General features: G+C 54.4%; 2 protein-coding genes across 2 annotated transcripts in view; one reads left to right on the forward strand and one right to left on the reverse strand.

Annotated features, from left to right (window-relative positions):
- Positions 1 to 277: 277 nt before the first annotated feature.
- Positions 278 to 2900, reverse strand: LOC144108886 (gamma-glutamylcyclotransferase-like). Its single transcript, XM_077642119.1, has 2 exons — positions 2525 to 2900; positions 278 to 433 (listed from the first exon to the last, which is right to left on the reverse strand). The coding sequence occupies exons 1-2, from the start codon at positions 2654 to 2656 to the stop codon at positions 395 to 397; spliced, it is 171 nt and encodes a 56-aa protein (XP_077498245.1). The 5' UTR covers positions 2657 to 2900; the 3' UTR covers positions 278 to 394.
- A 3625-nt stretch (positions 2901 to 6525) lies between these two features.
- The window catches only part of LOC144108538 (uncharacterized), a 31259-nt gene continuing 14656 nt past the window's right edge, over positions 6526 to 23128 (forward strand). The window contains exon 1 of the mRNA XM_077641750.1: positions 6526 to 7447. Within this exon, the coding sequence (XP_077497876.1) occupies positions 6526 to 7447 (922 nt within the window). The remainder of the gene's footprint in view (positions 7448 to 23128) is intronic.

Below are 23128 nucleotides of genomic sequence, written 5' to 3' on the forward strand. Positions count from 1 at the left end.
CGCAAAGCTTTCACACAGTGAATAGTGAAGGTTTAATGCGCTACAACTAGGAAACTACACACAGGACAAAAGAGAAGACCACACGGCAAGCGCTTGTGTTGTGTTCATTTTTGTTTTGTGCGTAGTTTCTTAGTGGTAGTGTGTCGAACCCTTCAGTGTGTACAACAAGCCGCAATAGCCACCTTGCACTCACACAGCACAGAATGCTTTGTAGTTTCCATTAATTTTATTCATTCATGGTTTGTTGCAAAGCGCGAGCAGAAAATTTGGCACTTTTCCTTGTGGACAATATAACTCACTTGTCGAGGTGCTTTAATTCTTTCTTCAGAATTGTCCACACCACACCATGCGTGGTCCATTGATCCTTCTTCTCGAGTGCGGCACCTGCGCCTTGCTAGCTTTTCATTTCATCAACGAAATCTACGCGATGTCCCTGCAGAAAAAAAAACATTCAAGTTCTCAACTTCCCCCGTATGATTTACCACAAAAGCACTGTCTCATTCATCAGCAAAACTGCTGTAGCAGCCTCCACTAACTTCCATATTACCTCACGTTAGAGACTGTGCCAAAAATAAAAATTTACTGTCTGAGAATTTTAGCGCTTCTACAAACTGGGTCTCAGACAAATAAAAAAATACCGACCTGTAAAGATGGATAAAAAAGAATGAAAAAAAGTAGAAACACCTGGAAGGTCGTTAAAGCACCTTGGAAACCAACCCAGCATTAGAGTTGTGTTCCAGTTGATGTCAAGTTTATTTTGGAACTACCAATGCTTCTTTTGTTATTTTTCTTTCACTAGCACTTTACAGAGTAGCCCAGCTAAAAAACTAAACTTTGTTCTTAGTGTCAAAAATTAGCCACAAACGAATAAAGTATGACGACACTGCTTCAACTTGCTGTCGCAGGCTGCAAATCAGAAAAATACTTGAACAAAACTGACATAAAATTAGAAGCATTGAAATAAAAATGAAAACTTTATCATCATACCAAAATCTGTTTCGGAAGACATCCCCAGCTGTAGCACTTTGCGTCCACTTTGCGTCGAGTGTAGGGCCACCTATGACAACAGACTCACTCGTCTATAGGGTGGTGTGCGCTATGACTCATGTTTACAGCGATCAAAAGCAGGTAACGACAGCTGAATTCCGCAAGACCAGTGTCATGAAATGGTCGCTTACCTCACCTCAAGTTTTCACTTTTGCCCCTGCTAATTAGGGCTTTTTGTTTCTGGATTTTGTACATACATAAAACAGTGCGAACCAGACAAAAGACAAGAAAAATACATACATGCAGCGCACATTTGTATGTCGCCTGATCCGTCGTCTGGTTCGCACTGTTCTGAGTATAAATAACCACCACCCTGCCTAAGCTTCCATACTTGCAGTGTTGCAAATTGCGCAAAAATCAAGTCGGTCTTCAGTAAGTTGGAATATTTGGGGACATGTTTCCGAGCCAAGATAACTACCTACAGGATTATGGTTTGTCGTATGGCATAAAATCAGGTAGTTTGAGATGGCCTTAGCTACTCCAAGATTATAAAAACCTATAATAGCTAGGTTATAGCAAGAAAATCCTTACAAATATTTTTTTTCCATAAACCTTTTTTTCTGTACCTACTGAAGCACTGCATAAACTCTGCATCTACCCCGACTGTGAACACTTTCAAGAACCACAACTGCCAACTTGAATGCTTGACTGCTTCAAAACAACAACGGTTTTCATTTGACTAACCCAGATATGTAATTGCAACGTTATTGTGTTCAGACTTATTTATGAACAAGCGTTATGTGTATTTCTGTATGATGATAGTTGTATACTTACTATCTATATGTATTTTGTTCCCGCTGCTGTTGCCCCCAGTGGGGCCAGGGCCTCGTTAGGAGACTACCTCCTTTTGCCCTGCCCCAAGGGCAGTGCCATGTATAGCCCGTACAGTAAATAAATAAATAAATAAATAAATAAATATCAGCCTGTTCTCCGACCTACATGATGCTTTGGTTTGAGTGACAGAGGTTTAATGAAGGATGACACAGGTTAGATCACATGTAATTAACCGAGCAGGACTGTCTGAAATTATTATATGGCAGCTATCACATTGAATCAGTACATGAGTGCAGCTTATTGCACTGGGCTGATTGCGAAGTACATTTCGCAAATGTATATTTTGGAAACTATTTTAGCTAATCGTGATGTTTCTAAAAAGTTTGGCCGGGCTGCAGTGATCACGAAAATTGGGGTTTGCTCGAAAAGGGAGGTCCAAATGTGTGCAATCGCCTCTGTATAGGTCACTGCGCGATACTAAATAATTTCCAGTCCAGAATTCTTACGCCGAATGCGAACTAGATCGCACTTGCAATAACAAAGCATAACAAAGCCTTCGATTTCCCGCTCGTCCGGTAATAGCACGCCCCGGCTTTTCGAACATTCGTTTCTTATCGGATGCGACATCAGCTGCATGTCAGGCGGCAAATGTCGCGCGGTGCTTGCAAGATTGTTCAAGTCAGTCGGGCGCGCATGCACTTACCTCAAGCTCACCAATGTCGAAGAACTTGGCCGTCGGATTGCGTACGTGCATACGGCTTGACCACATGTTGCTTCCATAGGCGAAATAGAGAATTTCGTCCGGGGTGTGGGTCTTCTTAGCTGAAGAAGTCATGTTCGAACGAGATCTGGTACAGTGCAGTGTGTGGGTTTCGCCACCAAAATGCTCCCACCTTTCAGCACCGTCCTTCAAACTGCTACGAGCGAACGGAGAAAGCTTGTAAGCTCCCTCCGCGGCGATGGCAGACACAGCAACGCCTGAAGCATAACGCGAAGCTGATTTTACAGCTACGCTGTCCGCTAGCGCCTATCTTACATTACAGAGCGCCGTAGACAAAGGCAAACAAAAAGCGCACATACGACGGACACGTACACAGATAAGTGTTGGTAGAGTAGGGCGAAACACCGGCTGGGGGCATGGAGGAAGGAAAGGCAGGAAGAAGGAGAACGAGAAGTAAAGAGGAAGGCATGACGTCACGTCTTGCGAAGCCGCCTCGCAAGCGGAAGTTGCCTCGCCTCTTGTCCTCCGCTTTTTTCCTGGCCTCCTTCCTTCTATGCTGAGCTCCGAGGCGTTCAAGGCGCGAATCGCGTGCGGCTCGGGAAACGCTGTGTCGTATGAAAGCGAAACTTGTGAAAGTGTAGTGGAGAGTTCAGTCGTCAGCGTGCCGCAGCTTGGCAGTGGAGTGTCATAAGCCAGCTGTTGTGTTTCACGCTGTAAGCCGCATACACTACTTATCGGTTTCTCGAGTGAGCATTTCATCGATTCATCGGCTTACGCCAAGCGAAACGTGCTGCGCAACGTTCACATGCGCGCATCAAAAATAAGCTCAATTGAAAGAAGTGGGCCGATGCCGTGCACCCTTCCCATCGTCGCGTCTATTCCGGCTTACGAGTGGTGAAATCCTTACGCCCTTGGTGAGAGACAATATGACATCCAACTGAAATGCATACAGGCATGCATATGCAAACCGTGTCATTGAGAGCAGGATTAAGAAGGCTAGTAGTGCGGAATGTGTGCGCTGATAGTGAAGAACAGAACATCGTGGTGCAAATACGTGTGTCACGCCACGTATAATGCCCTGCTTTGCTCGAGTTAGATATTGTCACCGAAAGCCGGCAGAAAGGGCAGAAGGGCACACCAGGACTAGCCAGGCAGACACACCCAGCGAATGAACGCAGGAGCCGGGGAAGACAAAGAAGACCTGCGGGTGCTGTCCCACCGCATGGCGGCGCCAGTAAATGTCTAACACTGTGGCATTGCCCCTCCTCTTGGAAAGGGCATCGCCCCGATGCCGCGGGATCACGGAAATTCGGAATAAAGTATGTGGCGCCGGACTTGGCAGAATAAGTTCTAGTGGGCGCGGTAGGTCTTCATCCTGCCAACGTGGAGATTTCGAATGCCGCCTGCCGCCTGGAGGAGCGAACAGATTCTTGCGGGATTACTTCGTAGTTAACGTCACTAAGTTCGCGCAGTACCTCGCAAGGGCCGAAGTAGCGGCGCAATATGCAGCAGTGGCCAGTGGCGCAATACGTGTCCGGCCTCACCGCAGTAGAAGCACAGCGGCCGGTTGTTCGCTGTGCGCCACGCGTGTGCTTTGCTGAGGGGTGGTCGTGCGTCGAAGAGGGCAGGCGAAGTCGAAAAGCGTTGATGCGCGGCAGAAGGAGCAGGGCAGTAAAATGCCGGTGGTGCTGGCGCAGAGCTGCGCAACTCTTCACTGCACGTCATGACATACGGCTCAGGCAGCGGCTGGGGACAGGCCATTGGCTGCACCGCTCGACGGACTTCGTCGCGAATGACATCCGAGATGGCTCCGACACCGGGTGTTGCTCGACAGGGCGAAGCTTCTGTAGCTCCTCGCGCGCAATGCTCCTGACAAGCTCACGGAGAGCTTCACTCTCGGTTCCAAGCTGCGGCATGTTGGCGTCCATAGCTGTTATAGTCGCCGGACGGCCGTAATGCGCGAACCTCTGCTGCAGGGCGCGCTCCATGCTCGTCGCCTTCCGAGCAAAGTCAGCCGCTATGCTAGGAGGTTTGCGCACAAGTCTTACGAAAAGCTGCTCTTTCACTCCTCGCATAAGATGACGTACCTTCTTCGTTTCCGACATGGTAGGATCTGCGCGGTTGAAGAGCCGCGTCATGTCTTCTACGAACAAGGCGACGCTCTCATTTGGCCGCTGCGCTCGGGACTGCAGGGCGACTTCAGCTCGCTCCTTCCGTTCGTTGCTACCGAAGGTGTCGAGCGACTGCCGCCAGAAGTCTTGCAAGGTGGGGATAGCGGACTCGGGCTTTTCAAACCACGTCTTGGCGGAGTCTTCCAGGGCAAAATAGACATTTCGTAGCTTGCGGTCCTCGTCCCACAGGTTTAACGCAGGGACTCGGTCGTAGCTGGTCAACCAATGTTTCACGTCTTCCAACTTGTCGCCATGAAACGACGTGAGAGTGCGAGGCGCATGAAGAAGCAGCGGTGGGGAACTGACGGCATTCTGGGTGGTCTGACATGTCGAAGTGGACGTCATTGCGCGGGGTCGTGCCGTCACGGGTCGTTACTCAGGATTTCAGCCTCGTAAACGGCGGCTTGCCTTGTGGACAGGTGTCGTGTCCACAAGGTGTAGCTGGGCATTGTCGGAGGCTTTCGGGAGCTCTTCGTGCATTGGGAGATCTCCCAGCACCTCCACCAAAATGTAACCGGAAGCCAGCAGAAAGGGCAGAAGGGCACACCAGAAATAGCCAGACGGACACACTCAGCGAACCAACGCGCGAGCCGGGGAAGACAAAGAAGACCAGCGGGTGCTGTCCCACCGCATGGCGGCGCCAGTAAATGGCTAACACTGTGGCAATATTAAGTGAGCTACGATAGTCCGGAACAGCGGTTGAGGCTGCTGGAGGGGTACATTTACAATAGTAAAATGCATAGCAGTTAATTATACAAAATTTTCATGAAGCTTGCCCATTTTTTACCGATAAAGGTTAACGCCGACCAAAAGTATGGGTCAATAGATGAAAGTTTCGGCTTCCCTGCAAAAGCCTTGTTCACTGCGAACTAAGCTTGAGAAGCGTCCTTTCGATACATTTCAATAATCGCCCAAGTCGTCTTGCAAACACTGGTGGGAGATTACCTTCGTTGCGATTAAGTGTTCTCTTTGTGTACTGAATCACAGTGAGTCAAGGTATCGTTATGAATTCAGTTAAAGCATTTCTATTCTGCATAAATCACCGGGCTGATTCCACATTAAATTCTTCAAATAAATTCTTCATCTGACTGTCTGAAAATTGAGGTTCTTCAAAAAAATGTGTAGATGGATATTGTGTGTAATTTGCACATGTTGTTATTACACTACAGATATACTGCATACAGCGGGCTGACGACAGTACTATTCTTAGGCGGCGACGTATGTAGCAAGGAAGAATATATTTACAGGGAGACACATACCAGCAGCCGGAATTGCTGCGAGCAGCGCCGAGCGGACCTTCTTCTTCTTCTCCTTAGTAAGCATGGCGCATACCCACGCAGGGGGATTGGCCAAGGTTTACCGGATAATCCCAATGAGGCATTTGTGCGGGGAAAAATAGGCTTGAGAAGACTAAATCAATATAAAAATTGGAACAGTCAAATGCATCACAAAGGAGGTAGAACTGACGATATTACGAATTACCGACCAATCTCAGTGCTTCCGCTGTTTTCAAAGATTTACGAATGGTCTATCAATAACCGGCTATCAAAATATCTAACCAAGTATCATATAATATTGCAACGGATAGAAGAAGAGATGAATGAAGACTCTTGGAGGCGCGCGTGCTCTGGGATTCGGTGCTCTGTGCCTGGTGCTCTGTGCGGGCCGCCTTGTGCTCTTGACCTGTGTGCTGTGCCCGGGCGTTCTCGCGTCGTTCCCGCCTGGACCACGTAACATCTTTGGTGGAGGTGCGGATTTTACGCTGCGCACACCACGCAGCTTCGTAGTACTCGTCAGGCCGGGACTACCACCATGGCTCCACCCGGCCGGTCAAAGAGCCCCACTACCCCCACTACCCCTCCTTTCGTCATCATGGCTCCACCTCGCGACCCCGGCAAGTTTTCCGGCACAGATGGCTCCGACGTCGAAAACTGGATTAACCTTTACGAGCGTGTCAGCAACTACAACAGGTGGGACCCTACGCTAATGCTCGCAAACGTCATCTTTTACCTCAATGGCACGGCGCGCGTATGGTACGAGACCCACGAGGAAGAGCTAACAAGTTGGGACACCTTTAAGGAAAAGTTGAAGACGCTATTCGGTAGACCTGATGACCGCCAGCTCGCCGCCAAGAAACAGCTGGCTACTCGAGCACAGTCTTCTACCGAGAGCTACGTGGCCTACATTCAGGACATCTTGGCGCTTTGTCACAAGGTCGACGCCGCAATGAGTGAGACCGATAAAGTGGGCCACGTGCTCAAAGGCATTGCCGACGATGCGTTCCACTTGCTTGTTTGCAAAGACTGTACCTCAATTGACTCCATCATAAACGAGTGCCGTCGATTTGAGCAAGTCAAAGGCCGCCGCATTTCGCCGTCGTTTTCTCGCCTTCCCAACACGGCCGCGACATCTTCCTGTGAGGACCACCGATCTCCATCCCGCACGCCCTCGGACGCCCCTGCCGTCACCGATTCAGTCACCCGGATCGTCCGACGTGAACTGGAGGCCCTCGCACCTGTGATATCCCCGCCCTCCGTCCCTGATACAACCCTGCCCGCTGTGTCGCTGATTCAGGCCGTCGTGCGGCAGGAACTCGCTCATCTGAACCTCGCTCCAGCAGTGTGCGCCATCAGAAGCCCGGACACCCCCCAGCCCCCTCCCTGTGCTTTTCGTCGCACCTATTATTCTCTGCCCCGTTCCCGCAATCCCAATGACTGGCGCACGTCGGACGACCGTCCCATTTGCTTCCGGTGCTCTCGCATTGGCCACATCGCCCGTCATTGCCGTAGTCCATGGTCTTCAACGCCCCGCAACGTCTTCCCCTCCTTCTACAGTCCCGCCTCATCCCACAACTTCTCGACCCGCGCCCCGTCCGAACCGTCTGCACCAGCCGTACCCCCTCCACGCCGATTCTCCCGCTCTCCATCCCCGCAGGGCCGCCACTCTCGTTCCCCCCAGTCGCCTTCTCGCAGCCGCTCCCAATTGGAAAACTAAGTGATGCAGCTCCCGGAGGTGACGCTGCATCAACGATTCGGACTACAAATCCTCTCTCGACCACTCGACCTAATCTTCTGAACGTCACTATCGACCGTGTTCCTGTGCGCGCCCTGATTGACACCGGTGCTCATGTATCAGTGATGAGTGCTGCCCTCCGCCGTCGCCTCCGCAAAGTCCTAACGCCTGCAACGTCCCGTGTGTGTGTCGCGGATGGTGGCACGCCTGCTGTGGACGGTATGTGTACCGCGCGCGTTACTATTGCCGGCCAGAGTATACCAGTTCAGTTCACCGTGCTGACCACCTGTGCCCATGACCTTATCCTCGGCTTAGATTTTTTGACTGACCATTCCGCCCTCATTGACTGCTCGGAGGGTGTTCTACACCTCGCCCTTCCAATGCTGGATTCAGACCCACTTGATGTATCACTGCGACTATTTAGTACCGCATATGCTCGCCTGTCATCCCGAACCGCCTCTTTTGTTCCATTGACCCCATCTCACCCAGTTCCCGATGGCGACTATCTCGTTACTCCCAATCTTGACCTCCTCCTGGCCCGTAACGTTGCCCTACCTCATACCATTCCCACCGTCCAAGCCAACGCCCTCTCTCTGCCTTTCCTCAACTTCGGCCTCACTTCTCAAGTGCTACCGTCCGGCATATGCGTCGCTACGCTATCCCCTCTCGCTCCTTGCCACGTGGCTACGTTGCCCGCTACCCCAGTTCCAGAAACCGCCGCACCGCGCCGGCAGTCTCTTCTGTCGACCGACACCTTCACAACCATGATGGCTACTGACCTCCATCCCGATCAAACTGCCAAGCTTCGTGCCCTTCTCGAATTTTTTCGGATGTTTTTGACGTGAACAACACCGCGCTGGGTCAAACTCTCGCCGTCAGGCACCGCATTGAAAAAGGCGATGCCCCTCCCATCCGCCGCCGCCCTTACCGGGTCTCTCACGCCGAGCGTCAAGTAATCAATGCGGAAGTTACTAAAATGCTAGAAAAAAACATTATCGAACCCTCACACAGTCCCTGTGCCTCACCCGTCGTCCTCGTCAGGAAAAAGGATGGCTCATGGCGTTTTTGCATTGATTATCGCCACCTGAATAAGATCACTAAAAAGGATGTGTACCCCCTGCCGCGTATCGATGACGCGCTTGACTGCCTCCATGGTGCCAAATTCTTCTCGTCCATAGATCTTCGCTCCGGCACTGGCAAATTGCTTTAGATGAACAGGACCGTGAGAAAACCGCTTTTGTGACTCCTGATGGCCTTTATCAATTCAAAGTTATGCCTTTCGGATTATGCAACGCACCAGCCACATTTGAACGCATGATGGATGCTCTTTTGCAAGGCTTTAAGTGGTCCACCTGCCTGTGCTATCTCGATGACGTCATTGTCTTTTCGCCCTCGTTTTCCTCTCACCTCACTGACCTTTCTCAGATCCTTTCCCTCTTTCGTCATGCTGGCCTGCAGCTCAACTCGTCTAAGTGCCGTTTCGCGCGCCGTCAACTCGCCATCTTGGGTCATGTCGTCGACGACACGGGGGTGCACCCTGACCCTGATAAGATCCGAGCCGTTAAAGACTTTCCTCAGCCACGTTCTTGTAACGACGTCCGCAGCTTCTTAGGGCTGTGCTCCTACTTTCGTCGATTTGTTGAAGGCTTCGCCGACATCGCCCGCCCCCTCACCGACCTCCTGAAAAAGGAAGCCACCTTCATCTGGGGACCCGACCAAGCACACGCGTTTTCCACCTTGATATTGAAGCTTACTACCACGCCAGTTCTGGCCCACTTCGATGTGACAGCTCCCACTGAAGTCCGCACAGACGCCAGCGGCTATGGCATCGGCGCTATTCTCTCTCAGAGGCAATCCGAACAGCACCGTGTCATCGCCTACGCCAGCCGCCTCCTCTCCGCCCCGGAGCGCAATTACTCAATTACCGAACGTGAGTGCTTAGCCCTTGTCTGGGCGGTTGGGAAATTCCGCCCATATTTGTACGGCCGCCCGTTTACGGTTGTCACCGACCACCATGCGCTCTGCTGGCTCTCATCACTGAAAGATCCTACTGGCCGCCTAGGTCGCTGGGCTTTACACCTCCAAGACTACGACTATACCGTGGTATATAAGTCCGCTAGGCTACACACTGATGCTGACTGCCTCTCCCGATATCCCGTTGACTCGTCTGATCATTCTGGCAGTGACACCGCCGCTGACCTCTTCTCGCTCTCTGCTCTTACTCACCTTGGCGATGAGCAGCGACGAGATATCGAGCTCCGCTCTATAATTTCCCGCCTCAGAACCTCTCCATCTGACCCTGCCCTGCGCCGGTTTGTACTTCATCATGACACACTCTACCGCAGAAGCCTGAACCCGGCCGGCCCAGACCTACTGCTCGTTGTCCCGAAGCATCTGCGCAACGACGTCCTCCACGAGCTCCATGACCTCCCCACTGCTGGACATCTGGGTGTCTCGCGCACTTACGCCCGCGTGCGTCGTCGCTTCTTTTGGCCCCGTCTCTACCAGTCCGTCCGCCGCTATGTTCGTGCCTGCGACCAGTGCCAGCGCCGGAAACGTCCAGCCACGCTCTCCTCGGGTTTGCTCCAGCCTGTTGATGTGCCCCCTGAACCATTCTATCGTGTTGGCTTGGATCTTTTGGGCCCGTTTCCGGAGTCCACCTCTGGAAACAAATGGATTGCCGTTGCGACAGATTATGCTACTCGCTATGCCATCACGCGGGCCCTCCCCACCAGTACTGCTACCGACGTGGCCGATTTTCTCCTCTACGACCTCATCCTCCGTCATGGTGCCCCCCGCCAACTTCTCACCGACCGCGGCCGTTGCTTTCTCTCTAAAGTTGTCGACGACATTCTCCGTTCCTGCTCAACAAAACATAAGCTGACCACCGCCTATCATCCCCAAACCAACGGTCTTACAGAGCGCCTCAACCGCACTCTCACGGATATGCTCGCCATGTACGTTTCCCCGGACCATCGGGACTGGGACATTGCCCTTCCATACGTGACCTTCGCTTACAATTCTTCTCGCCATGACACTGTCGGTTACTCCCCGTTCTATCTGTTGTACGGTCGTGAACCCCAATTACCTTTGGACACGCTGCTTCCGACATCTCCTTCCCCGCCTTCTGAATATGCCCATGACGCTATTGCCCGCGCCGACCACGCCCGCCAGCTGGCTCGCTCCCGCCTACAAGCCTCGCAGGTTTCACAGCAGGACTACTACGACCGCCGCCACCACATGGTAACTTTTTCCCCTGGAGCCCTCGTCTTGCTTTGGTCGCCCACACGCCGTGTCGGGCTTTGCGAAAAACTAATGTCCCGCTATGTTGGCCCATACCGTGTGCTCCGCCAGGTCACCGCCGTCACCTACGAGATTGCCCCGGCCTTTCCGGAGACCACCTCCGGTGCATCTCAGAGTGACGTTGTCCACGTCTCTCGCCTCAAGCCCTACGTGTCGCAATCTCTTGCCCCGCCCTAATTTCCACCGAGACGGTGTTTTTTTTTTGCGACCGGGGGCCATGCAACGGATAGAAGGAGAGATGAATGAAGACTCTTGGAGGCGCGCGTGCTCTGGGATTCGGTGCTCTGTGCCTGGTGCTCTGTGCGGGCCGCCTTGTGCTCTTGACCTGTGTGCTGTGCCCGGGCGTTCTCGCGTCGTTCCCGCCTGGACCACGTAACAATATCATCCTCGCAGTGTGGTTTTCAGAAAAATAAGACAACTCAGGACGCTCTTCTTGGCATCAAGCAGCAAACAATCAGAAATTTTGAGTATCAGCTCTTCACCTTAGGAATATTTCTCGATCTTCGCAAAGCTTTTGATTCCGTTGACCACGACATCTTAGCTATAAAATTATATTGCTATTGGGTTCGAGGCACCACACTGGAAATTATCAAGAGCTACTTATCGTTTCTGCATCAGTTTGTTATTATAGACTTGGCATTAAAGTAGGTGTCCCGCAAGGTTCGATATTAGGCCCGTTACATTTCCTTTTGTATGGTATGTGAATGAACTTACGGAGCAACAAGAACACCCACAACAACCATTTTTGCAGACGACACTTGTTTATTCTTTACAGGTAGAACACTGCATGGATTTGAACAATAGGCCAATCTGTATTTAAATGATTTATCCCCATGGTTGAAATACAAAAAACTTCAGTTGAATGCAGTAAAAACGAAGTACATGATATTTAAGCCAATCAATAAGCATAAAAAATGATTGACTTGCAGTACAGAGGACACATCTTAGAACAAGTAAGTGTGCATAAGTTCCTTGGGGTATGGTTTAGTGAAGAGTTGTCTTGGACCCCTCATGTTGTTCATCTGCTGTCCGAACTCGCAAAGTCTGTTGGATGTATTAGAAAAATAGCTTCTCTTCTACCTCTGTGGCTAAAGCAATCCCTATATTACTCCCGGTTCTGTTTTATACTTTTCTATGGTATTCTGGTTGGGAAACAACGACAAAAGCGAACTATGATAGGCTACAACTGCTGCAAAAACGTGTCCTCCGAATTTTTGTGAGCCACACCGGCCCTACTAGAGTGTTGAAGACGCAACCACTTTTTCCCAGATTTGATGTTTTACCAGCAAGTAAAGTCTATTCATGGATACTGGGACAGCAAATATATAAAAAGAAAGTTCACAGTGTTTACACACATGTTTTGGCTCAATATGCTATTCGTAACCCGAAACGCAGAAAAAAAAGAACAAATTATGGAAAACAAGATCTGGAATACCAAGTAATAGACATGTTAAATAACTCTGCTTCTATTTTAGATTTCTGCCTACCCAGAAAAAGGTTCTAACGTGAACTGCGGGCAATTTTGTTTTCCGAGGAGATTGTTAAGTAGCAATGATAAATGTCAATTTTGTTTTCAATAGTTGACTTCTTTTTTACGTGTTTTTGTGATATTTGAATGAATCTTCAATGTGATTCTAAAAAAAGCTGTCCATAGTGCTTAAGTACAGCCATATGTTGTTTGTATGCGTGTACTATCAGTAACGCAGCTTCTCTTTTTTGAACTAGCTCTTTGCTGTACTGCTGTAGGTTGCTCCTTTTGTTATGGGGGCAAAGACCTCGTCAGGCAGCCATGCCTTTAGTCTCTGCCACACGCAGGATGATGTGATTTTCCTGCAAATGACTGGCTGTGATTGGCTGTGACTGGCTGAGACTGGCTGTGACTGGCTGAGACTGGCTGTGACTGGCTGAGACTGGCTGTGACTGGCTGAGACCGGCTGTGACTGGCTGAGACTGGCTGAGACTGAGACTGGCTGAGACTGGCTGAGACTGAGACTGGCTGAGACTGAGACTGGCTGTGACTGGCTGAGACTGAGGCTGAGACTGGCTGGCTGGCTGGCGCTGGCGCTGGCTGGCTGGCTGGCTGATGCTGGCGCTGGCTGGCTGAGGCTGGCGCTGGCTGGCTGGCTGGCTGAGGCTGGCTGGCTGGTAGGCGCTGGCTGGCTGGCGCTGGCGCTGGCTGGCTGGCGCTGGCTGGGTGGCGCTGGCTGGCGCTGGCTGGCTGGTTGGCGCTGGCTGGCTGGTTGGCGCTGGCTGGCTGGCTGGATGGCTGGCGCTGGCTGGCTGGCTGGCGCTGGCTGGCGCTGGCTGGTTGGCTGGCTGGCTGGCTGGCTGGCGCTGGCTGGCGCTGGCTGGCTGGCTGGCGCTGGCTGGCTGGCTGGCTGGCTGGCGCTGGCTGGCTGGCGCTGGCTGGCGCTGGCTGGCTGGCTGGTTGGCGCTGGCTGGCTGGCGCTGGCTGGCTGGCTGGCTGGCGCTGGCTTGCTGGCTGGCTGGCTGGCTGGCGCTGGCTGGCTGGCGCTGGCTGGTTGGCGCTGGCTGCTGGCTGGCTGGCGCTGGCTGGCTGGCTGTCGCTGGCTGGCTGGCGCTGGCTGGCTGGCGCTAGCTGGCTGGCGCTGGCTTGCTGGCGTTGGCTGGCTGGCTGGCGCTGGCTGGTTGGCGCTGGCTGGCTGGCGCTGGCTGGCTGGCTGGTGCTGGCTGGCTGGCGCTGCCTGGCGCTAGTTGGCTGGCGCTGGCTGGATGGCGCTGGCTGGCTGGCGCTGCCTGGCGCTGGCTGGCTGGCGCTTGCTGGTTGGCGCTGGCTGGCTGGCGCTGGCTGGCTGGTGCTGGCTGGCTGGCGCTGCCTGGCGCTGGTTGGCTGGCGCTGGCTGGCTGGCGCTGCCTGGCCCTGGCTGGCTGGCTGGCTGGCGCTGGCTGGCTGGCTGGCGCTGGCTGGCTGGTTGGCGCTGGCTGGCAGGCTGGATGGCTGTCGCTGGCTGGCTGGCTGGCGCTGGCTGGCTGGCGCTGGCTGGCTGGCTGGCTGGCACTGGCTGGCTGGCTGGCTGGCGCTGGCTGGTTGGCGCTGGCTGGCTGGCCATGGCTGGCTGGCTGGCGTGCTGGCTCTGGCTGGCTGGCGCTGGCTGGCTGGCTGGCTGGCGCTGGCTGGTTGGCGCTGGCTGGCTGGCGCTGGCTGTATGGCGCTGGCTGTTTGGCGCTGGCTGGCTGGCTGGCTGGCTGGCTGGCGCTGGCTGGCTGGCTGGCGCTGGCTGGCTGGCTGGCGCTGGCTGGCTGGCTGGCTGGCGCTGGCTTGCTGGCTGGCTGGCTGGCTGGCGCTGGCTGGTTGGCGCTGGCTGCTGGCTGGCGCTGGCTGGCTGGCTGGCGCTGGCTGGCTGGCGCTGGCTGGCTGGCGCTAGCTGGCTGGCGCTGGCTTGCTGGCGTTGGCTGGCTGGCTGGCGCTGACTGGCTGGCGCTGGCTGGCTGGCTGGTGCTGGCTGGCTGGCGCTGCCTGGCGCTAGTTGGCTGGCGCTGGCTGGATGGCGCTGGCTGGCTGGCGCTGCCTGGCGCTGGCTGGCGCTGGCTTGCTGGCGTTGGCTGGCTGGCGCTGGCTGGCTGGCGCTGGCTGGTTGGCGCTGGCTGGCTGGCGCTGGCTGGCTGGTGCTGGCTGGCTGGCGCTGCCTGGCGCTGGTTGGCTGGCGCTGGCTGGCTGGCGCTGCCTGGCCCTGGCTGGCTGGCTGGCTGGCTGGCTGGCTGGCGCTGGCTGGCTGGCTGGCGCTGGCTGGCTGGTTGGCGCTGGCTGGCTGGTTGGCGCTGGCTGGCTGGCTGGATGGCTGTCGCTGGCTGGCTGGCTGGAGCTGGCTGGCTGGCTGGCTGGCTGGCGCTGGCTGGCTGGCGCTGGCTGGCTGGCTGGCTGGCTGGCTGGCTGGCTGGCTGGCTGGCGCTGGCTGGCTGGCTGGCGCTGGCTGGCTGGCTGGCTGGCACTGGCTGGCTGGCTGGCTGGCGCTGGCTGGTTGGCGCTGGCTGGCTGGCCATGGCTGGCTGGCTGGCGTGCTGGCTCTGGCTGGCTGGCGCTGGCTGGCTGGCTGGCTGGCGCTGGCTGGTTGGCGCTGGCTGGCTGGCGCTGGCTGTATGGCGCTGGCTGGCTGGCTGGCTGGCGCTGGCTGGTTGGCTGGCTGGCGCTGGCTGGCTGGTTGGCGCTGGCTGGTTGGCGCTGGCTGGCTGGCTGGGCTGGCTGGCTGGCGCTGGCTGGTTGGCGCTGGCTGGCTGGCGCTGGCTGGATGGCTGGGCTGGCTGGCGCTGGCTGGCTAGCGCTGGCTGGCTGGCTGACTGGCTGGCTGGCTGGCTGGCGCTGGCTGGCTGGCTGGCGCTGGCTGGCTGGCGCTGGCTGGCGCTGGCTGTTTGGCGCTGGCTGGCTGGCTGGCGCTGGCTGGCTGGCTGGCGCTGGCTGGCTGGCTAGCGCTGGCTGGCTGGCTGGTTGACGCTGGCTGGTTGGCGCTGGTTGGCTGGCTGGGATGGCTGGCTTGCGCTGGCTGGCTGGTTGGCGCTGGTTGGCTGGCTGGGATGGCTGGCTTGCGCTGGCTGGCTGGTTGGCGCTGGCTGGCTGGCGCTGGCTGTATGGCGCTGGCTGGCTGGCGCTGGCTGGTTGGCTGGCTGGCGCTGGCTGGCTGGCTGGCGCTGGCTGGTTGGCGCTGGCTGGCTGGCTCTGGCTGGATGGCTGGGCTGGCTGGCTGGCGCTGGGTGGCTAGCGCTGGCTGGCTGGCTGACTGGCTGGCTGGCTGGCGCTGGCTGGCTGGCTGGCGCTGGCTGGCTGGCGCTGGCTGGCTGGCGCTGGCTGTTTGGCGCTGGCTGGCTGGCTGGCTGGCGCTGGCTGGCTGGCTGGCTGGCGCTGGCTGGCTGGCGCTGGCTGGCTGGCTGGTTGACGCTGGCTGGTTGGCGCTGGCTGGCTGGCTGGGATGGCTGGCTGGCGCTGGCTGGTTGGCGCTGGCTGGCTGGCGCTGGCTGGCTGGGCTGGTTGGCTGGCGCTGGCTGGCTGGCTGGCTGGTTGCCACTGGCTGGCTGGCTGGTTGCCACTGGCTGGCTGGCGCTCGCTGGCTAGCGCTGGCTGGCTGGATGGTTGGCGCTGGCTGTCTGGCTGGCTGGCTGGCGCTGGCTGGCTGGCTGGCTGGCTGGCGCGGGCTGGCGCTGTCTGGCTGGCTGGCGCTGGCTGGCTGGCGCTGGCTGGCTGGCTGGCTGACTGGCGCTGGCTGGCTGGCTGGCTGGCTGGCTGGCGCTGGCTGGCTGGCTGGCTGGCTGGCGCTGGCTGGCTGGCTGGCTGGCGCTGGCTGGCGCTGGCTGGCTGGCTGGCTGGCGCTGGCTGGCTGGCTGCGCTGGCTGGCTGGCTGGCGCTGGCTGGCTGGCTGGCTGGCGCTGGCTGGCTGGTTGGCGCTGGCAGGCTGGCTGGCTCTGGCTGGCTGGTGCTGGCTGGCTGGCTGGCTGACTGGCTGGCTGGCTGGCTGGCTGGCGCTGGCTGGCTGGCTGGCTAGCGCTGGCTGGCGCTGGCTGGCTGGCTGGCTGGCGCTGGCTGGCTGGCTGGCTGGCTGGCTGCCTGGCTGGCTGGCTGGCTGGCTGGCTGGCGCTGGCTGGCTGGCTGGCTGCCGCTGGCTGGCTGGCTGGCTGACGCTGGCTGGCTGGTTGGCTGGCGCTGGCTGGCTGGCTGGCTGGCTGGCTGGCGCTGGCTGGTTGGCGCTGGCTGGCTGGCTTGCCGGCTTACTGGCGCTGGCTGGCGCTGGCTGGCTGGCTGGCTGGCTGGCTGGCTGGCGCTGGCTGGCGCTGGCTGGCGCTGGCTGGCTGGCTGGATCTGGCTGGCTGGCTGGCTGGCTGGCGCTTGCTGGCTGGCTGGCTGGCTGGCGCTGGCTGGCTGGCTGGCTGGCTGGCTGACGCTGGCTGGCGCTGGCTGGCTGGCTGGCTGGCGCTGGCTGGCTGGCTGGCGCTGGCTGGCGCTGGCTGGCTGGCTGGCTGGCTGGCTGGCGCTGGGCGGCACTGGCTGGCTGGCTTGCGCTGGCTGGCTGGCTGGCGCTGGCTGGCTGGCTGGCTGGTTGGCGCTGGCTGGCTGGCGCTGGTTGGCGCTGGCTGGCTGGCGCTGGCTGGCTGGCTGGCGCTGGCTGGCGCTGACTGGCGCTGACTGACTGACTGACTAGCTGACTGATTGACTGACTGACAGACTGACTGACTGACTGACTGACTGACTGACTGACTGACTGACTGACTGACTGACTGACTGACTGACTGACTGACTGACTGACTGACTGACTGACTGACTGACTGAGTGAATATGAATTGCCAGGAATATAATTGAGCATTTTTGGACATGCGACAAAATTTTGTATACAGCTAACAAGGTAATCAATCAGTTGCAGTTGGCTGGCTGGCGCTGGCTGGCTGGCTGGCTGGCGCTGGCTGGCTGGCTGGTTGGCGCTGGCTGGCTGGCTGGCTGGCTGGCTGGCTGGCGCTGGCTGGCTGGCTGGCTGGCGCTGGCTGGCTGGCTGGCGTGCTGGCTGGCGCTGGCTGGCTGGCTGGCTGGCTGGCGCTGGCTGGCTGGCTGGCTGGCTGGCTGGCGCTGGCTGGCTGGCTGGCGCTGGCTGGCTGGCTGGTTGGCACTGGCTGGCTGGCTGGCCTACGCTGGCTGTCTGGCTGGCGCTGTCTGGCTGGCGCTGGCTGGCTGGCGCTCGCTGGCTGGCACTGGCTGGCTGGCTCTGGCTGGCTGGCTGGCTGGCGCTGGCTGGCTGGCTGGCGCTGGCTGGCTGGCTGGCGCTGGCTGGCTGGCGCTGGCTGGCTGGCGCTGGCTGGCTGGCTGGCTGGCGCTGGCTGGCGCTGGCTGGCTCGCGCTGGCTGGCTGGCTGGCTGGCTGGCTGGCTGGCTGGCTGGCGCTGGCTGGCTGGCTGGCTGGTTGCCACTGGCTGGCTGGCGCTGGCTGGCTAGCGCTGGCTGGCTGGATGCTTGGCGCTGGCTGTCTGGCTGGCTGGCTGGCGCTGGCTGGCTGGCTGGCTGGCTGGAGCTGGCTGGTGCTGTCTGGCTGGCTGGCGCTGGCTGGCTGGCGCTGGCTGGCTGGCTGGCTGACTGGCGCTGGCTGGCTGGCTGGCTGGCTGGCTGGCGCTGGCTGGCTGGCTGGCTGGCGCTGGCTGGCTGGCTGGCGCTGGCTGGCTGGCTGGCTGGCGCTGGCTGGCTGGCTGGCTGGCGCTGGCTGGCTGGTTGCCGCTGGCGGCTGGCTGGCGCTGGCTGGCTGGCTGGCGCTGGCTGGCTGGCTAGCTGGCTGGCGCTGGCTGGCTGGCTGGCTGGCTGGCGCTGGCTGGCTGGCTGGCTAGCGCTGGCTGGCGCTGGCTGGCTGGCTGGCTGGCTGGCTGGCTGGCGCTGGCTGGCTGGCTGGCTGGCTGGCTGGCTGGCTGGCTGGCTGGCTGGCGCTGGCTGGCTGGCTGGCTGGCGCTGGCTGGCTGGCTGGCGCTGGATGGCTGGCTGGCTGGCTGGCGCTGGCTGGCTGGCTGACTGGCTGGCTGGCGCAGGCTGGCTGGCTGGCTGGCTGGCTGGCGCTGGCTGGCTGGCTGGCTGGCTGGCGCTGGCACACTGGATTTTTCAGCCAGCGCTGAAAAAATTACTAAATTGAAGAAGGTCCAAATGGAAACAAAATATCAGGAACAAACTGTTAGGAGCGGCGGATGGCGGCTATTTTTAAAGCAGTCACAATTAAGCAATTATAGAAATAAATTTACAGATCTTTGTTTAATTGGCACTGTCTCTTTGCTAATTTGAATGGTTTGTTCGAAGCCACGCATAAGATCGTGCCATATCAGCTTTCGGAACGAACAAAAAGTCACCCTAGAAACACCTGCAGGGCGAGAAAATGCCTAGCTTTTTACCGTGCAATGCCTAACCAGAGTGTATGAGGCGCGCAGGAGGTTCACTGCAAGCGCAGCGTCCACCGCTCACGTATTGCAATTATGCAATCATCAAGGCGCGCAATTCGAATTTCCTGCCTGCACCTACTGTACAACGGATTGCATATTTTCTTGATCGCCGCTCAGTGCGAGGAAAAGGATTGTCTTCAGCTGCGTCACCGTGATTGGACGATTGAGACAAGCAGCACAGAGCGGTGCTTCAGCAATGGCTTTTAATATGTGTTTTCTTTTAACGTGAATGAAGAACAACGAAAGTGAGAGTACAATTGGGCTGCGATTGGAAGATTAATACGCGCTCCTTCCATTTGTGCTTCCTAGTTAATTTTGAAAACAAAGCTGAAGTTGATAGCGCAGTGATATAGAGAGGTTGGCTTTTGAGATCCGGTGATTTTGTTTACATTCACTTTGTGGACATCAACTTTTTTGCGGAAATACTGCGTCATTGTGACACGTTGTTCAAAGGCGTCAAATTTTGCCAGAAAGCTGATGTACTGTGATTCCAAGAGTAAGATCAAGTTTTCATTTTTTCTGCCACTATAACTGTGCCGCTTAGTTGTATATTTAACTCAATCACTGTTCTTTCCAGAATACTTGTGCTTGAAGACGGCCAAGTTCGAGAGCTCGATTCCCCAGCCCGTCTACTGTCAGACTCAAGCTCCATGTTCTATTCCATGGCTCTCGATGCTGGAATTCACAAAATTTGTGATGAAGGGCCAGACATCAACACCAATTTGTGACCAAGCTCATTTCGCTCATCTCTGATTTTCGTGCGTCGGTGCTTGTGCAACCACTCACACCTATGCGCCCTACACTGGTACTCATACGATTGCACTTGTATCATCATTGCTATTTACCTGGTTGAAATGTGTTTTTCCTAACACATCTAATACCTTACATTGTTTACTCATGAATACCGAAAAAAATATGTTTTATGCAAATCGGAGATTCTGGATTCACTTCATTGCCCTTTCGATCGTGAAGTGACAGACTCCTGTCTTTTCCTGTGTAGCAGTGGGCCTTCGCTGCTGTAGAATAAAGCATGCCTACTCTATATGGCTTCTTGTTTTTCTTTGTGATTATTTATGGGATTTAAAAATTCGCGATCGTGATTCAATAAAATGGTGCTGCCAGCCAGAAGTCCAGTTTATGTGCACATATAACAAAGGTGATAGTTCTTTGAAGTGTTTGTTTTCGAAAACAGTGCTGTCGCAGAAGCATTTACGAGCAGGACATACAAGCACCTAATGTTACTCAGGGTAAAATGAGCTACTGCAGGGAAGATGCTCCTTTGGAATGTTCTTAGATTATTCTAACATGCTATAATTTGTTAAGAATGGTTGGTAAGTCCATTGACTATGGCCTCAATTTTTGACAAGCTTCGTTGCAAGCAGATTTTCTCTGTGGGAAACATGAAAATAAATGCCTAAGGACAAAATCAGGATGAACACATGATTTACGAAATGGCATCAAACTTGACGAAACACTTCTGAATGAACAACGGCATTTGCATGAATTCAATTACAAATGATTGAACATACTTAGAATACAAAATCAGGCTAACTTTAAAGGATAATGTGAAGGACGAATAAGATAAGGAAATAAATGTTTTTTATGTATGCTAATTATGCCAAGGTTATCCCTTGCTTTTGCGCTTACAAGCCAACCAGTGCCGTTATCTGTCTTTGCATGGTTTTAGCGGGTTAGTTCTAACAGATATGCAACTAAAATTTCTGCCGGAATCCTTCTTTCCCCATACACAGAAAAATTTGAATAAAGAAAGTATTTTGCAAAAAAAAGTATGAACACCGTCTACCACAAGAAAACACACAACAGCGAGCACATGGATTATGTGCGGTGATCAGAACCTGTGCATGAGCGCATAACCGGAGCAGCAAGAAAAGGTATGGCGTAGCCCCTAGGTAGTGGACACTTAGCTGCCTCCGCATGTGCGGGAAAAAAAGCCCGATTTGGGACTTTACTAGATTCTCGTACCAAAAGAAAGGACTAAATAATTTGACCCCAGCCCATTTTGAATCATGGGGCTTATTAGGTGAAGCTACCAAAAGTAGCGATTCCATAAATAATAGCACACAAGAACGCCTACATAGTAGGCAACGTGTCTTAACGACGATCGTGCTGATTTATTAGAATTGTCCTGTTAAGCAACCAGGCCTAGTCAGCATTCCAACTGCGCGCTTCGGTTTTGCTTGATAAATAAGGAAGACTAGCAACTGTTACGGGCTCCGTCAGCTTTCTTGTGGTAATACTGTTCTTTGTTTTGTTTTTTTAAAAACGCGGAGAACACCACGCAACCAGTGTTCTCAGTAAAAATTGATTTCTTGGATCATTCTGGGAACGTTGACATTTCACCATCAGCTAAAGACACTTTAATCGCCTAGAAAATAGGATTTGAAGTTTTCACCAGTCGATTGACGCTCCTGATGCCCTTAGATAAAAGGATGAAATGCCACAGTTCTGAAGTGAACGAAGATGCAGCGTAGACTCCGGGATTCAAGAAGAAACAGCGGTGTCTACATGAGGATTTTATTTGCTAGATTTGCCAGGGGTACTGGCTCCTTTATTTTGTTTTTTGTTGTTTCGTAGCGTAAAGAAGTTTCATATTCGGCAAGCGTGGTCTGCCTGTGCATTTGCCTGTACACTGCCGCTGCGAGTGAAATTCTATTTGTCTTCACTAGATTTCTTCCCTTTAACTGCTGCGGCCGTAAAAGCACCACAAGGTACCCAAATGAGGGGGTGGGCACTGAAGATTTCAGCTGACCACCCGGCAGGGGATCATCGAAAACGAGGAAATCTCATATTTATTTATGTCAAAATCTCGCCATCTTGGCCGGAAGGATGCGCAGAAGAAGATGAGCGTACCAAAAGCTACCGCGAAACAAGGCACATCGAGACAGCCGCTACGAAGGATTAAGTGAGGCCCCTGCGAACCACTCACAGATGACTTCAGTCCGGTTAGGAATAAGGACGTTCCTAATCCGTATTCCCAGGCACAGCTTGAAATAAAGAATGTTTCACCGGCTTACCGCTTTGCTGGCTCATCTCTGATCACTGTAGCATGATTCCTCAAGTTCAAGCCATTCGACGGCCTATAGCTACAGACACAATGGCTGCTGGCTTGGTTTACACGACCCGTGGAATCTTTTTGAGTCCTTAGTGTATCCAGTATCCAGTCTTACTATTTTTCTGAGTGATTTCCATTGTGTGGCCCACTGTGGATAGACACCAAATGAAGCTAAGAAAGGTGCCACCGACTGTTGAAAAAGATTTAGGTTGGCAGTCCATCGCGTTAACTAGCTGGCCATTGGCAAAACAGGAAATTACTTTGTACGAGCACTGTTGATCCATGGTCTCGGCATTTCAGGATAACTCTTTAGCGCGAGACTTAAAGATGTCTAAAAAACGTTGGCTCCTTGTGGGTCAGTTCATCTATTACGTATAGATCTGGGTGCTTGGTACGCATTTAAAAGCTATAAAACTGAACAAACGATTGCGTGTTCTAAAGATGTAACCAGCCTTTGGTTCGCAATGCGCGAAATACAGAATTGAAGCAAATCGATCACTGTGCTCCCTGTGTAAAAAAGCAATGATGATGGCATGTTAGCCGTAGACAAATGCCGTAAATTGATCTGAAATATTTCCGAGCTCCACCCAAATGCAAGGTATGCACTTTTGTTAGATTACTTGTTTTCAAACGGCTCTTTCGAAAATCATTTGGTTGGCACCCAAGCAGAACCTGATGTTGAGCCGTTTAGGTTTATTCCGGCAGTGAAGGGATATGGGGCGACCAATATGGTCGTAACTTTCTCCGCTTCGATGGCAAAGGGTTAATTAATAAAGGGATAGACTTCTTATGTTACTGCCTAGAGACATGGGGCGGTACCTATAAAACGTATTTAGAATCAATCTTACGCCTGCAGAAACGTGCTGTTCTTACCATAACCTTTGCAAAGACAATTGACCCTAGCCGACCACTCTTTCAAGAACGGCGAATATTACCGGTGTCAGTTGCATACCAACTAAAGATAGCTCAAATAATAAACACAGTAATAAGAACTAATGACCCAATTCCTCTTATAATGTTTAGATCGCCCCTGAGACAAACAAGAGCCGCCACTAATAATAGATTTAACCTACCACCTTGTCATAACACTTACGGTCAAAGGTTATTAGAGTACAATGGT

Source organism: Amblyomma americanum, chromosome 10 (genome assembly GCF_052857255.1).
Source record: "Amblyomma americanum isolate KBUSLIRL-KWMA chromosome 10, ASM5285725v1, whole genome shotgun sequence".
Taxonomy (NCBI): Eukaryota; Metazoa; Arthropoda; class Arachnida; order Ixodida; family Ixodidae; genus Amblyomma; species Amblyomma americanum.